Source organism: Homalodisca vitripennis, chromosome 4 (assembly GCF_021130785.1).
Source record: "Homalodisca vitripennis isolate AUS2020 chromosome 4, UT_GWSS_2.1, whole genome shotgun sequence".
Taxonomy (NCBI): Eukaryota; Metazoa; Arthropoda; class Insecta; order Hemiptera; family Cicadellidae; genus Homalodisca; species Homalodisca vitripennis.
This window is the reverse complement of record NC_060210.1, coordinates 61,845,403-61,863,196: the sequence shown is the minus strand read 5'-3', so window position 1 is coordinate 61,863,196 and position 17,794 is coordinate 61,845,403. Positions and strand designations below refer to the sequence as shown.

Here is a 17,794-nt window from a genome sequence, read left to right as displayed (position 1 = left end):
ACAATAAATGTATGCAGTTTATTCAGTATTCATATAATTTTTGCCGTTCTAGACCATCAGACTCCAGACCATCCCTAATTACCAAATTAGTTTAGTTAGTATTCTGTAAATAAAACATGAGAACTCAAATATCTTTATTTACAAAACCAATTATTCTGTATAAACAGTTTAAAGAAACTGTTTAATTTATAATATTAATTTATTGGCTAGTTTTTATGAACATCATATCTAAGCTTAATTCTGAAGCAGTTGAATTTACCTTATCATCTGACATTCAGACAAAACCTCTGACACTGTAGTGGCATCGCAGTGTCAACATTTATCATTCTTTGCTATCAGTGGTTTAAGAAGAGCTGTATAAAAAAGAGTATTTTCTCTAAGACACATTCTTTGGGTAGGAGGTTACAAAGGTTAAGTTTGTTCCAAGGCTCTGTGATGTTATCAAACCTATGAAAGTTAAATTTCAGCGTTTCATGTCTCTTGTTTGAATTTGGTAGTAGATTAACATCAATTATACAAGATATTCACAAAATCTATTTAATTTTTTTTTAATCCAAGATGAATTAAATTTTATTAATGCAAATTTTAACTGGTATAACTGTTATATTCATTAGTGATGAACTATAAAAATTGTCATCAATTAGAAGTGTCTGCATCTGTGCTAAACACAAAAAGCACAGCACATCAGTTAAAACAGAAAATAATTAAGTTATAGTTTATGTTGTATTGTTCATACTTTCCTCCTTTAGAACTAGACTAGAAATAAAAGTGTTATTAACATTCTCATCTCAACGCGAAGATTTAAGCTAATCATATTTACACTACTGCAGAGTAACGTGGATCCCTGGAGCCTGAAAGTGTTAGGAAACGGACAGGTTCTTCTTCAAATCATTTGTATCAACATTTGTGATAGGAAGGTCCTAGACTTTAAACTTGGTACATATTTTCTTCTTGGTCTAAGGAAAAACTTTATTGATCAAGATCTGATAAAATTCCAAATCAAAATCCATGGGGTCAAAATGGCAGCAACGTTACCTGTACAGTCAGTCCGTTAAAGACTTTCATTATATTCTGTCATGTACTTTGATATAATTTTATTAATTTATTGAATCTATCTAAATAAAAATAGTAGCTTTTACAAAATACCTTTAGAAATTTGATATGTTAATTAAAATATGTGTGCTTTAGGTGACAAGCCTATGTGTTTTGGACTCAGAGTTGTACATTGGCACGACATGGGGCTGTATAGTTGTGGCAGAACAGGCGACCATGCGACCCGTTACTGTGTTCCGGCCATTTCAGGAGGAGGTGTCAGCGATATTAGCTCTCCGGCCCGCAACAGAGGGGGACACAGTGTTGGTGACACTGGGCCGTGGCTACCGCAGTCTTATTCGTCGTTACAAGGACACGGCTAGCACTCCCTCCCCCTCCTCCTCCCACAGTCATACCTATGCCTTGCTCTGGGCCAGCAGGAACTGGGCTGCTATGTAAATTGTAAAGGCATTCAGCCTTAGATCAAGCGTATATAAGGGTGACTGAACTCACAGTTTTTAGTTGTGAACGTTTTTATTGAATTGTGAGATTTAACCCCTAAGGGTAATCACTGGAATAAATAACATCAATCTAAAAATTATAATATATTTATTAGCACATATTATTATATATTTAAATTAATAATATATTTATTATTTGAATGGAATGAAAATACCAACTAAAATGACTTATCTCATGAAATATTTTATATTTCATTTGTGAATAGTTATTACTATGCTAAAGTAATTTTTGTATACAAGAAGACTGTATTTTGTGAAAGTAAAAGATGGAGTGATGGAGTCCATCCAAAGAATCAATTTAACAAAAATATAATTAAGAAATCACTTGTAAAATAAATTACTATTTTTTAATATAATTAAATGGATAAGTAAATGAAATTAATGATTTTATATAATTTAAAATATTGGAATACTCCAAGTTATAGTTTTGTTAAAAACTTACAAATGACATATTACCAAATTATGAATTAAGAAAAACGCACTGAGTAATAAATATATTTAGTATTATGACAGTTTTTTTAACTGTTTTATAATGGTTTCATTATTGATTCTTTGTTTCTATCCAGGAAAAAATTACTGTAAAATTTCAAAATAGTTACTTTTAAATTGTTTTACCACGTACAATTTTGTGTTTGCCACATTTTGTTTATCTGTCTATCAAATTTCATGTGATAAAGAATTCTTATTGAAATTAATTGGTATTGTTTTTAAGAATTTTCCCTCATACAATGTTAAGAAAACAACCTGTCAACTCAAAACAACCCTCAAACAGAGCAGAAGTTATGTCAAGGTTTTAAACAGCTATTCACAATAATTGTACCAATTATACCAGTTAAGTAAGTTTGCTTGCAAAATTATTTTATTATTAACCAAGTATTTTTAGTATATATTTAATTTTTAACTCTTAAATTTATTTTAAGTAATTATATTAATTGAAATTTTGACACCTTATTATAACCAAATATATAATTTACGCTATAATTGTATTATAAGTACAGTATTTAATGTGAGCCAAAACAATAGGTGAAATAAAATACTTATGTACATAATATTCTGTTTTTAAGTATTCAACAAACTGTAATGTAATTATTTAATACTTAGTATAGTTATTAAAACAAATCAGATCATTTTAAATGTTGATATTTTTAAAAGTTCTCTCTTATTAAACATATAAATTTTGTGCAATTAAAAAAAAATATTGCCATAATAACTATGAGAAAAATTAATAAAGGAAAATGGAAAGACTCCATAATGATGTATTAAATTATGTTACAATGTAAGTATTTTTTTTAAATAATGATAGCTAGCAGTAAAGGGTATAAATTATGAGATTAACTCTTTTCTTGGCAGTATGTAGTGAGTGTATGACAACGCAAAGAGTAGTAAAGGTTAGAACGATTTATCTAAAAGGGTACATGCTAATTAAAGAGTTAATACAATTTCTAGAAATTGAGGGGAATAAAGAATAAGGTTTTATTATATTTTTTAACTATATGCTTTTTGGAAATTATTTGTGTTTGTCGATAGCACAGGGATATCTATATAACGTCACACTTTTAATTGAATTTTATAAAATTCTATACTATTTTGTTAGTAATTTTATATTATCCTTAGATTTTTACTTATTAATGAACCAAATGCTGCATTATTAGACACAATAATAAGTTCAGTAGTTATTTTTATACACTTCAACGTGCTTTTAGTTTAACTTATAAAGTTAATAATGCTAATATATTTATTTTTGAGCATCTGGTATGTGATAAGTTTTACTATAAATAATATTATTAAAGAATTGATTTTAAATAATATTTTATAGGTTGTATTGTTTAGTTTAGGCACAAATTAATACTCCAGATAATTGTGAAATAAAACTAGTCACTAGATAAGTTTTTTATTGTAATTTGTTTGTAATGTTTGTAGTAAAATTAGAGTTACTTTAGGTTTTTTGTGAGTGGAAGTGAAAAATACCGAAAGGGAAATCATGCCATACTAGTTGCTTTGTTCCGACACACATTAATTCGTCTTCCATTGCTGTAGACCTTACTTTAGTAATTTCCGTTTTACATAATCATAGATTTTTGGGATCTACAAACTTGTTCACAAAAGTTAAAGTTGGTTAAGCAGGTTTAGGTGACATGTCAATGTTTATTATGTAGCAATTTTTGTTTTATCATGTATATACAAGTGGTATAATATAATGATTATTAAGGTTTGAAATCACTACAATTAAATTGGATTTTTTCTTGAGTAATTACCGTTTTATGAGATTACTCAGAATATCATAATTTAGAAATGGAATTTAAATGTTGAAAAATCAGAATTTCTTTAATTTAATGACAAAATTAATACAATACGTTTCAATACATGCGTAAAAATTGTAAAATTCAACATATTTTTTATCTATTTTACATATTGTATTAAGTCTTATTTTTGCAGCTGTACAGGAGCTACTTTTATTTTAAAAGCATTTGCAGAATGCCGTAAAGTGAGTTTTAACTTTAACTTTTTGGTTAAACTTCTTTTTATTTTGACTCTATTGAGATTTGATACTACTCATTAGCATTTGAAATGATATTTAAAATTTTATTTTAAGAAAGGTAAATAGCTGATAACATTTGAAGTACGTATCAACACTCCAAGAGTAAACTATTATTACGTGCAATATCCCTCCAGTCAGAGAGTTTATGGTTTTAACACCAAGGACTTAGCCTTAATGATTGTGTTCAGTGTTAGTGTTACTTATGTATTGGCAGACAATTGTATTATTTCCTCTTCATATAAGTCACATTTAGCCAAGAACTAACTGTCTTTGTTGTGAAACTGCCATTGTTTTAAAAGATGTGTCAGTTAACATATATAAATGTGTAAGAATTTTCACTTCTTTCTTTTATTTAATTGAGAAAAATTCTGTAATTTTGAGCACAATAATGTTTTTTATAAGTGATAATGTCTTGAATGTCAATTATGTGTGTCAAAGTATGTGAAATTATAGAAAGATACAATTCTTTTGTATAACTCCATCTTTGCTGTTTAGATTGTTAACAGTAATTTTTATTTTATGAAAGGATGATTATTTAAAACTTCAGTGTGTGAATTTAAAATAATTATGAAAATTCTAATGAGCCTCCAGTAATACTATACAATTGAGGCACCTCTCACATTGAACCTGAATTTGCTCCACATTATGTTAAGTTTCTGCTGAAGACTATAACTTTTAAGTGGCTCAGCAACTTTGCTGATAAAAGTTACTGTTATTGATAGGATCATGGGTTTGAATCTAAAAAGTTCAAATGTAAACATAAGTTAAGTGGTACATTATTTTAAAGTTGTTTAAAGCCAAACCTTTCGAAATTTGGTTTACGCTTTTGTCTTTATACCTAAGTGGTCTTCAAAAATATCTAAAATTAGGATGTTTAATATTTTTTTCATCCCCAAATTAGAGTTGCTGTTATTATTCAATTACTTACTTACAGTTAAACTTTTTACTCTACATAAAAATGTCACGAGGCAAAATGTCTGAGCAAAATGTCTAAACAAAATTTGTTGGGCCCAACCCTCTCCAAATTTGATATAAAAAAATTGATATCTTCTTAGTCAGCATCCAAAAAATCGTTTTATATAATGAAAAAATAACAAATGTTTACCCAAAAAGTGTATCCCTCTCCTATTAAAGCAGTATTTTGAGGTTGTTAAGACAGAAAATAATAATATTAATATCAAAATCAAATCATTGAACGCATTAAAAATTCTATTTAAAAATTGCCATTAAATCAAATTTAACAAAAAATGTCTTCTATAAGATTTAATAAAAGATATACTAATTTTGTTCATTGCTTTATTTTATGTACTGAATTCAGTATTTATATTGGGTATATTATTATATTTATATACTGTATTTTATTATACTGACTTGTACCACAGTGTTGTAATAATAAGTATTGTTATCACGGGTTCAAATCCCGGGGAGGTCCAATCATGTAATAATAATAAAAACCAGTGCATTTTGAAGCCGGCATAGCTGACGCTGAGACTTAAATGAGATATAAAAAAAAACAGGTTCTTTGAATTAATATTTCACAACTTACGGAGACTAAGATAGGATTTTTTAACTGCTTTACAGACCAGTAGGGTGTAGCCAGGAGGAATTTTAAAATAAGGATAGGCCTATATATTCATCCCACCCTAAGAATGTCCAAGTAAAATTTCAGTACATTCGGTTGAATAGTTTATGCGTAGAGTAGAAGCAAAACAAAGTCACTTTCATATTTAGAATATTATTACAATGTAATATTGATTTTTTGGGGAAAAGGTTCCTTTACACTATGTCTAGATTAGATTGAAAAAGGGGGTTATAATGGACTCTTAGTTCCCAATGTGTCAAACTAAGGTTATTGTACACCCCAAGTTCCTTTAGTAGGACCTGCCTACCTCTGTATCTTCAACAAGATCCAAGAATTTCTGCCTAATGCTGACATCAAATTGATTACCTGGCTGTAAGATTCCAAATAAGGTTCTTCTCCTAACCTCAAGCCTCTCACAACCCAAAATAATGTTTTAAGTAGTCTCCTCCGTCAGATTACATAGTCTACACCTAGGGTCTTCAGTAATGAATCCTAAGGTGTGCAAATATTTCCTGAATCGGCATGTCCAGTAATAAGGAAAATTACCTGTATCAGAAGGGCTTTGTTTAGCTTCGTCAGCCAGTTCGTGAACTGGATGCTAGTGTCTCTAATGAGCTTCTTGTCAAATTATTGTCCAGAAAAATTTTTGCCATCAATGACAGTGTTATCTCTGAAACATTTTCTAACAGCTTAGTAGGCAGTTGACTTGCTTATACTGCAAGCCAGTTCAGGTTCAAGAAAGTGCTTCTTTAAATTATTTTTTGCCAATTTGTCAGTGAGTTTATTGCATGTCCAGGAACTAGTCTGAGATGTACAGAGTTACGCCTAGATAGAACGGATAAAGTTTTAAAGCATCCTCATGCCAGCCTTAAAGTAAATTCTGTTGATTCTTCTTCTGTAAGAGCAGCTTAGCTATTAGATGGTATCCGTCACTATCCGTTGATTGACATAATTTATAGTCAGTCGTATATTTAGCACAAGCTAGAATAGTGAAAATATTTCAGCTTGAAAACTTTTTAATGCTCTCCCAGATTTTTTGTTGAGAGCTGTTCTGGGAGATGAACTCCATGTCCCATAACCAGATCTGCACTCAAACAAGGAGCCATCTCTGTACCACAACAGATCTAAGATTATCATTGTTCGTATGGGACAAAACTCATGGATGTTTCACACACAAGGCTCTAAATTACTCTTTAAAGTTTTAATATATTATCATCTTTATTTTAAATATCAAGACAATATATTTTATTTTATCAAAATACATATAAATTAAATGTATCAAATAAGATGCTTTCTGTTGAATTTGTCTAACCATCCTATTAATATTGTATATTGTTTGTTAAAATTTAATTTTTTAAAATTAAACTTTAATAAAAGTCTTAATTATTAAAGACTTGTTTGTGTCTTTGTTATTACATTCAAAGGTGAGGTTTATGTAAATCATTTGAGAATTGTTAGTGCTAAGTCTACGGATTTCATCAAGCACTGATAAGATTGATAAAGTTTGAAGTAAACTTTAAACATGCGTATTTGCGGATTTATGAAGTGATTGATTAAGTAAAATTTTCAACTGTAGGTATGTAACTTTTAGTTCCTGTTTTACTCTAATTCAATTATTATTATAGACATGCCAAAAAAAAAAACAAAAAAAATCATAAGTCACAGCAAAATGAATGATACTGTAGTTAGCACTAAATCATGGCTATGAATTGTTTTATTTGATATTAATCTATATCAAAACCACCAAGGAACCAAAAATTCAAAATACCTCAAGGATCTGCTCTGCTAATGTAAGTTATCAGCCAGCTGACCATCTTCATTTTAGTCCCATAAGAATAATGTTAGATTTCAAACAGTTTTAGGTACTTATTATTATAGGTCTTAGATTATTAGTCTTAGAAGATACCTCATTGGCTAGGTATGATTAGTAAGGATCCAAATACTTTCTAGTGTCTTTGATATTTTTATTCATATTCAGAAGCAAAAAATTTTAAACTTTTTTGCTCTTTATTGTTCAATTGTCAAGAAAAATCAAAAGTGTACACTTTACAAGAAAAAATTAAGTGTTTGAATGTTTATTAATCAAATTTTTAAAATGGGTTAGAATATCTCTTGTAGTTCTTCAACCAAAAGTTTAGCATTGTTCTTATGGGGTGAAATTAAGGCAATTTCACTACTCTTTAGTCTAATGATCATTTAAATTCTGTCATATACGTTCAGTGTTAACCCTTAAGTAGATTAATTTCTCATTTTTGGATGGATAATTGTACAAGATATCTCATTTAAAATGCAAAATTAATACGCATAAAATACCTATGGGTTATTGTTAATTTTGGTTGTTTAGCAAATAAATTGTATGACATTTCATTCACACATTCAAACACTAAAAATATATATTACACACAAAACTTAAAAAGAGTTCGATTCATGGGAAACAAATATTTAAAGTCGTACATCTTGTAAATCAAGAGTAGGGAGTAATGGATTTAAGGTGTAGCTTTGGGTTATATTTAATATTTATCTAATTTAAATTTCAAATCTACAAGAATGGAATATCATGCTTTAACGCAATAGAAAATGTTTTATTGTGTCTGAACAGCAAAGAAAGAGTTTTTCTTTAACGTCATTTAAAGAACTTTCTCTCTATAGACACAAAGTTATCTGTGTTGTATTCTCAAAAGAGTTGAAAACTGTCAAGCGTCTGATTGTAAGTCCAATGCAACTGTATATTTTGTTATGGCGATACCAAACTGTTACTGTAACAACGACTGTAATATTGTATTAAACTGTTAATGTTGAACGTTACTGTTTTATTTCTGTTTCCTCCAAATAAAGTCCTTATTCCATCTATTACTTAAGTATTCTGATGTTTTGTAGGTACCAGTTGAAATTAGTACTATAAAATTAAGGTTAATTATAATCATGAAACCAGTGTTCTTAAAAACTAGGTTTTAGTAGTCTGGCATTTTCTTACTTTGAGTATCTGTTAGAGGTTAGTCTTTTACAGAATTATTTATCCTCCAATTCCAATTTAGCATCATTATTAATAACTTAGCATATTTATTAAAACTAATGCCAGAATATTTGCGAGTAACTTCAACAATAATAGCTGTTCAAATTACTTCTCATATTGTTAACTGCCTTGTTGTCTAGCCAAAACTACCTTTCTTTTTTTACACATCTATTATGATAGTATATAAATATGGACAAAGATATGTATAAAAATGTTCATAATGGTGGTTTAATCATAAATGAGTAGGATGTCCATACCTTGGAACATAGTATTATACATTTCGTAACGTATAATGATGGCAAATCCTATCACCGTTATAAAACTTCCATCATCAATAACAAATTTTAAACAATGAGCTACGAGAGTTGGTAGGAAAGGGCTTGGTACTGTGGTACTTTTCTTCACTCTCAGCATAGGTCTGTTCTTATCAGCTGGCTTGAGATGGTAAGATCCCAAGCCGAGATGGAACTTTACCAAAGCTGAGTGGACTTTACCTTCTTCAAGACTTCGTTCGTTTTGTAGTAATCTTGACTAGCAGTAAGCTTCCAAAATAATCCCCTCTAACTTATAAAAAAATCAAAGATCATTATAGCTGTGTTAATGTTGCGCAAAGGTCCAAAGTGAGCTGGTAACTATTAACCTATTGCTATTTTAAGTGTGACTTATAAGCTGTGTGAAAGGCTGATTTATAACATAATTTCACCTATGCTCAATTCTATTATTCCGTTCGATCAAACTGGAATCAGACTAGGTCATAATATTGTGGTGCTGGCTCTCACTATTCTTATTCAGGACAGATTTGAAAAAAAAAAAAAAAAAAACAACAGCATTTATAAATCGTACCCTGGCTTATATCAGTGTGGAGGAAAGGTCTTCTTTATAAGTCGTACAAAACGCTTCCATTCAATAATAAACAATAGATTAATTAAAGTCTGCTTGGATCACAGGGAAAGCACTTTCAGACAATTAAATGATGGCCTTCCACTACTGTTCAACGTGTATATTGCAGACGTTCCTGATGCTGTGTCTAGAAAGTTGGAAAGCCTTTATTCATACAAATAGAACAAAACGTCCCATGCACCTTATAGAGTGCGTATAGGGGTATTTATTTATGCAAATTATATTGCTTTAGCTTTCCATCATAAAGATTTACATCAGGTGGAAGTACCATTCAGGGATAATTTTAATGTCCTCAAAGACTATTTCAGAGTCTGAAAATTGAGTTTGAACACTACAAAAACAGAAGTGTCTCTTTCCACCTAAAAAATAAACTGGCAAACCATAATTTTTTTGTGGTATTAAATTAAATCATAATGGACACTTTCAATATTTGGAAGTTACCTTGGATTAATCTCTCACTTTTAAAAGCCGCCTTAAAAATCAGAAGCAGAAATGAAAACAAGGGAAAATATTACACACCATCTTGCTGGTTCAACTTTTGGGGAGCCAACATATAAGTTGTTCTGCATACTGCAGCTTTGTCTCTTGTTTATTCATCTGATGAATATTGAGTTCCCATCTGTATGAATAATACCCTTACAAAAGAAACCAATGTACAGCTGAATAGGGTCATAAGATCGGTCAGTGGCACTCTCGTAGCAACTCCATTTGATTGGCTCCCAGTACTGTGTAACAAAGCTTCACCCGAAATCCATTGCAGGAATGCACTCCTCAGAGAGTTAAAAAAAATAACTTCCACTCTTTATTGGCCCATCTTGCTGAACTTGCCCTAGGCTGAAACTTAACTACTGTCCCATAAATTAGCCCTACATACAATCTCGCAGTTGATCTCAGTTTTTCACCAAACAATTACAGGGCTCTCTCCTGGGATTTATTTGAAAGGCGGAATAAATTTCTGATTTCTGACCCGACTGGATTGGTTTGTACAGACCTTCCTTACAAGGAGTGGGTCCTTTTCAGAACCAATTTTGAATTGGAGCGAGCAGATGCAATGCATCGTAATCCTGATGGAGAATAACACTTGATCTATTATTTATTTTTGAATTTGTTCTCAGACAATCGAGCACACTGATGCTTATTGCGCTCTATTCCTGGAGGTTTAGCCGCTTCTCAGCTTGAAGAAACCTTGGCTGGATTGGTTTCATAGTTTGGATTTGACTCAGTGAACGGAATTTAATAAATTGGTACTTTTTTTTTATTCTTTTAGTCTTAATTTGTTTTACTCTTTTTGACACAAGTATTTTAATGTGAAAGGATAAACTTATGGTGGCTGATATTTAATATACTATACAATTAGCTCACCAAGCTATTTGTAAAGTTAAATTAAGCTACAAGTATATTAATTAATTATTATATCTATTACTTATTTATGACATCTTTAAAAAAAAAAAAACAAAATGTAGACTTGCATTAGTTTCTTCATTACCATCAAATTGTTCAATTTTACTCTGGATAAAGAATTGTAAATGACTTTGTAGCAAAGCCTAGACTTGTAGTAAACAGAAAGTGTTAAGGTAATTAACACTGCAATTCCAAAGCTCAACCACTTGTGTTAATTGACAAACGTCTAGACAAATAAACCACTATTTTGTATCATAAATTCTTTAATTTGAACTCATATGGTTGTATAAATGCTGTTTGCATTTGTGTTTTTAATTTTTGCAGTAAAATTTTCCTAGAATAAGTTTAAATTTATTTAATTTAATTTAAACAAAAGTACAAAATTATAAATCTGTTTTTAAAAATGATCCTCGCCTACAACGATCATACAGCAGTTCAAAACACTTTAGAAACTCATTTTGTGAAATGTCTTTCAATGTTTTTGTTTGACAACCATTGCATCTGTGAATTGCTCTCCTTTCAATGATTATTCAGCCTCACGAACTGAAAGACATCGGCTGGCTCCAGGTTGGGACTGATGCACTGACCACATTCATCAACTAATCTGCTGTTGTTATTGTTATCCATTGTATTTTGTGGTCTGGAGTCAGCATTTTCACTTTCAATGTTTAAGCAACCTTCACAAAAACCTTTTGTATATTAAAAAAAACTATAAAAGTTTGTACTCAGCGATGATGTTAATTCAAATAATTTAGTTCAAAACGTACTTTACTAAACACTTGAATGTAAAAGGCTAACATTAAAAGTTTTGGACAGTTTAAGCTATGTGTTGAATTACATATCATAATGTGCAGAATGTGTGTGTATCAGTAACACCTAAGACAAGTTCTGACTAGCTTCAATGTATTACAGATTTAATATAAACATAAATATATAATTACATTCAAATACAATTCTAGAATCAAATCAATCAATTAAAATACACTTTATTACATGTTCATCAAGAACAGAAATTGTGCCAACAGAGTTATTGGTAATGTAACAAATTAGAGTTTAAATGTATTCAGTCTATTCATGTTGAAGAAACTCATTTATTAAATACAAAGGCCATTCAACCATCCAGGTGTGGAGTCTTGTCTTCAGCCTATTCCCAGTTGTTGTTCTTAGCTCTCTTGGCAGGTGAATGAAGAATTTAAAACCTTTATATGTTGGTTTTTCTCATATTGTGTTAGGCAGTGTGCTGCAACACTGTACAGTTGAGTATACGTGTGTTGTGCATGTGTAGATCACACCCTCTTACCATGTTTTGTCCATCAGCATACATCACAACTTCTTGTACAAAGTGACTTATGTTGTTTAAGATTCCAAATGACTTACAGGTCTCTCTGAATGTGTTTAGTCTCTGGAGCTAGTCAGAATTCTGATTGCCTTCTTTTGTGTAGGTAAGATTTAAGTAAATATTTGCTGAGGGAACTGCTCCCCAGACAACAAGGCTATACAAATATGTTGGTTTGAATTCTGTCATCTATGATGACAATTAAACTCTGTTCACCTGTCATAACAATCTAGAAAGTTTAATGGCTGCAGCTCAAACCATGTTCAGAAATGGTTCACAATTTTGTTTTTTGCACTTCACTTAAAAATTAAAAAACAACCAACAACCTAGCTGTCAACTCATATGTATACATATATATATATATATATATATATATATATATATATATATATATATATATATTATATACCACAGTTTTGGTACATATATGTATAGGGGAATTATTTAATAATTATTTAATATAAATATTTACATAAATATATATATATATATATAATATATATATAGTATATAATATATATATATATATATTATATACTAATCACTGTGTTGAATAGAAGAAAGCAAAAGAACCATTTTCACTTCTGTATTTCGGGGGATTTAATACTCCCGTCTTCAGGAAGTTTTAAATATATATTAATACAAAACCATAAAACGTAAATAAGAATTAAGAAAACATATATATATATATTGAGCCATATATATATATATATGTTTATAGTAGCCATAACATATAGTATATATATATATATATATATATAATATATATATATATATATATTATATATATATATATATATATATATATATATACTATATATATATATATTATATATATATATATATATATATATAATATATATATATATTTTATGTAAATATTTATATTGGAAAGCTAAAGCAATGTCATTTGCATAAATAAATTCCCCTATATACACTCTATAAGATACATAGGACGTTTTGTTGTTGCATTTGTATAAATAAAGGCTTTCTGACTTTCTGGACACAACATCAGAAATATCTGCAATATACACGTTGAACAGTAGAGGAAGGCCATCATTTAATTGTCTGAAAGTACTTTCTCTGTGACCTAAGTAGACTTCAATTAGTCTATTGTTTATTATTGAATTTAGGAGCCGCATTCAAGATATATTGGAGTTTTTATGCTACAGTGAATGTTAATTACTGTCATTATTGAGAAATTTAAAGGATTGATTCTTGGAGAAAGGCGAATGTTATTGTAATTTTTCAACAAGTGTTTTTCCAATATTTTGAATACATTATTTTATTTGATTCTTGACAATTTCCAAAATTGTACCTTCTCAGACCTCACTTTTGATGGATACTCCCCATAATCCCTCATATGTCAGGCACATCCAAATTATTAACACTGTGCGTGCCTATGAGTATGAGAATGAGGGATAGGACAAAAGAGGCTCCACTTTTCATAATTAATTAAACTAACACTGTCTATTACTAGACACGTCAGTTAGACAAGAGGAGAATGAGAATAATGATTTGTTGAGGAAAGTTTCAAAAACTTTATTGGGAGACTTTCAAAATTATTTATACATTACACTGAGATAAGTCTACATTGTTCAATAAAGGAGAACCTGGTAACCCAAATAAAAGGAGCTACAATACTTACCGTTATAATATTATTAAAGTCAGGTGCTGTTAGCTAATATTTCCCATTGTATGGATCGTAGGTGAGGTTAAACTGAGTATAAAGTGTACAGGTTTGCATATTGCATCTCCTCCTTTAGCATGCTCACTTACTGAGAGTGGTGTACAAGTCATATTGAGTGATGAGAGTTAGGAAGTCTGTGACAAGATTAAAGCTCTCCGTCTTGTGTTGGACAGGAGCCTCACCTTCTCTGACCAAGTCAAACACTATACAGCAAGCAGGAGGCTCAAAGGACTGTGCAAGTTCAACAATATTCTGCTATAGACTGTAAAACATACAGTTACTGATTACTGAATACTTTATTGGATTGAAAGACCAAGAAGTTATTTTTTAAATATGAAAACATAGTATCTAGGTTATAATTAACTATAAGAAAGTTCATGCATATTTCTTCCGTCTTGGTACAAGAATGATTTAATCATATTACTCAACGTAAATCTCAATGTTTAAATATTATTTTATATTTACTTTTATATTTTCCCTTTGTATTAAAATAATTAAAACATTAAAAATTGTTAAAATATTAAATATAAAATGAGGTGGATGGTAAAATGTATAAGATGTAGATATGTAAAGCATATATCTAACTAAAAATAACTGTTTTATAAGATTTGCTAAAAGTTCATTATTTTGCGTTTTGAATGGTGGCCAACCTAAATGTTGCCCCATAAGAACAATGTTAATCCTCATGCACGTTTACGGTGTTATATTTTTACTTGTAAAATTATAGGAGGTATCTCATTTTAAAAATGCAATGAATATGCTCCGAAAAGCTTTTTAGTTTCCTCCATACTTTTATAGGGTATTCAGAAAATAATAGAAAATAAATCTCAACATTTTAGATATCCAAAAAGGTATACACTTAAATTATAAAGAACTATAAGGCGTTTAGATACTTATTAATTATATCTTTAGAATGAAACACCTCCTCCCGTAACACTAAAATAAAAAAAGGATGTAAAAGTGCATAAATAAGGTTTTATTTTCCCATTCTTCATATGGGAAAAATCTTAACCCTATTTTAGATATCTACTTTTTCATTGACCATTCTTCAATCATAGGATTGGTGTTGGAAAAAGATACTTGTTGGTTGTAATTTCAAACCCATAACATCATCAGAAGTAATACATTTATAATGTATAATTAGTCTTTCATATTTCTTAATTAGCAAAAGTAGGTGAAGAGTTGTACACCAGTAACATTTAATTTTACTTTGGAATGACTGTGTCTTTGTTACACAGTCATCTACTTTTCTTTCTACTACATAATTTGATTATAATAAGGACATTTACACAGTCTGGAATCCTTATATTTTTCTCAAACGTACCACAAACAAATAACAGAAAATACTAACTAGTAATACAGCTTACTGCTACTTTAGCTGTAATCTAAAGTGCTTGACTTATCATTGTGTTAAGTGATTTTGTAAATTGTACTATAGTTTAAAGTTAAAACAAAAATCCTTGAATGTTACGTAGTAAGGTTTCTAGTTCATTTATGATAAGACCATATGGCTTTATATTAGTGAAATGCGAGCGATTATTTCTATTTTATTTATTTATTTGTGTATTTCTATGGTAATACCACTTTACAATACTATAAATAAAGAGCAAGATGGCTTAGTACCAGGAAAGCCATCCATGGCCTTAAATGGAAAGTTTTATGGGTTAGTATTTTGTAGAAAGGTGATTATTGGTAATTTTTGTGTGATGATTAGATATGTTTGGTATTTTAAGTAAGTAAAACTAATGTCTTTGTTTTGTTGTTATAAAACTCTGTAGCTTCTGTACGTCATTCTAATAGTTATCATGATTTATTGCAATTGAAATTCTTACTCATGTTGTATGATCTTTTCTTTTCTTGTAGATTTTGTTAATGAACAATAGACACCATAAAATGTGATCTATACTTCCTTTTCCAATTGGAAGACGTGTGATAAGATGTTAGCTTTGCCACTGATGATTCACAGTGAATAACATATAAAAATTAGCAGAATAAAAAATAATCAAGAAATCAAAACAACAATAAAGTTTGAGGTTAAGATAAACATGTCAGAAGATGTTAAAAATAATGGAAAGAGGAGAGGAAAATTTTTGAAGTTTTAAGAATTGGCATTAGATTAAAGTTTTTCCATATTTTTCTTAATAACAAATATAGTAAAAACCAATGATTTTTTAGTAAACTATGAGCAACACGATGACCTATCAGTTCTGATTAGTACCGTAGCCTATTTTATTGTGAAATAACCTTACTCCTTGCAGGAACTAACAAAAGATTTTCAGTGTTACTAGATTATTGTTTGTTATCAAATGCCCAATAATGAGCTATTTGTTTTTCCCCTCAGAGATTAAATACAAAAGAATATTATTTTTAATTTCAAAGTTAAATTATTTACAGCAAGAAAACAAAAACATTTTTACTGCCTGAGGATATATTTTTTTCAAATTAGCCTTAAAGAAAAATGGTATCCTTATCAAACATTGTGTAACCATTGTAACCATAGTGATTACTCTATTTTGTTTTTGTTTCATTGTAAAAAATAACTTGGTCAGTAAAACTGAAGGACAATCAAAGTTTCTGAAGTCATGAAACATAAATGTTTGTACAAATATGCTTTTTTGTAACAAAAAAACATAAACGGACAATATATCGTCCAATATTCTTTTTTGACGTAACATGGTTGGACGATATATCATCCATTGGTTGTGAAAGGTGTAACATAATATTTTCCAAGTAATATACAGTTTATTAAAAACATTATTATTATTTTAGTGTTTATTTGTATTATCTATGGTATTATCTATGAATATACAAAAGAACTTGAGTATTGAGTTAAGCTCTATTCACCTTCTGATTAGTGCAGTGTCTGAAATTTTGCACTGGTACAGATTTCAGAGACCACACTAAGCAGAAGATAAATGGAGCTTAACTCAATATTTGTATTATCTATGGTATTATCTATGAATATACAAAAGAACTTGAGTATTGAGTTAAGCTCTATTCACCTTCTGATTAGTGCAGTGTCTGAAATTTTGCACTGGTACAGATTTCAGAGACCACACTAAGCAGAAGATAAATGGAGCTTAACTCAATATTTGTATTATCTATGGTATTATCTATGAATATACAAAAGAACTTGAGTATTGAGTTAAGCTCTATTCACCTTCTGATTAGTGCAGTGTCTGAAATTTTGCACTGGTACAGATTTCAGAGACCACACTAAGCAGAAGATAAATGGAGCTTAACTCAATATTTGTATTATCTATGGTATTATCTATGAATATACAAAAGAACTTGAGTATTGAGTTAAGCTCTATTCACCTTCTGATTAGTGCAGTGCCTGAAATTTTGCACTGGTACAGATTTCAGAGACCACACTAAGCAGAAGATAAATGGAGCTTAACTCAATATTTGTATTGGATCATCTGTTCCCACCAAAACTACGGAATTGATATTTTGACTGGATCTTTTCATCGTCTGGGCTGCTTGGCAGTTGTAAATTTATTTACTTTAATGAATATGACATCTATTTTAATGATATATTTACTGTTAAAAGGTATCTGATTTATCAACTTACATGTAATGTGTTTATTTTTTTCATTTGGACCTCCTTATGGTGATGGCGACAAATAGCTGGGCTTTATTCAATAAATACACTGTAAAATCCACTAAACTGTGAACCCACTGTTGTAATCTAATGGTAAAATGTTCAAATATAAAAAAAAAATGGTGGCACTTTTTTAGAAATTAAACAACTGGCACATTTTTTTAATTCTTAAAACC

General features: G+C 29.7%; 1 protein-coding gene across 1 annotated transcript in view; it reads left to right on the top strand.

Annotated features, from left to right (window-relative positions):
- LOC124359370 (leucine-rich repeat serine/threonine-protein kinase 1) overlaps positions 1 to 8,474 on the top strand; it is a 182,130-nt gene extending 173,656 nt beyond the window's left edge. The window contains exon 46 of the mRNA XM_046812061.1: positions 1,189 to 8,474. Within this exon, the coding sequence (XP_046668017.1) occupies positions 1,189 to 1,491 (303 nt within the window). The 3' untranslated portion in view covers positions 1,492 to 8,474. The remainder of the gene's footprint in view (positions 1 to 1,188) is intronic.
- Positions 8,475 to 17,794: the final 9,320 nt, after the last annotated feature.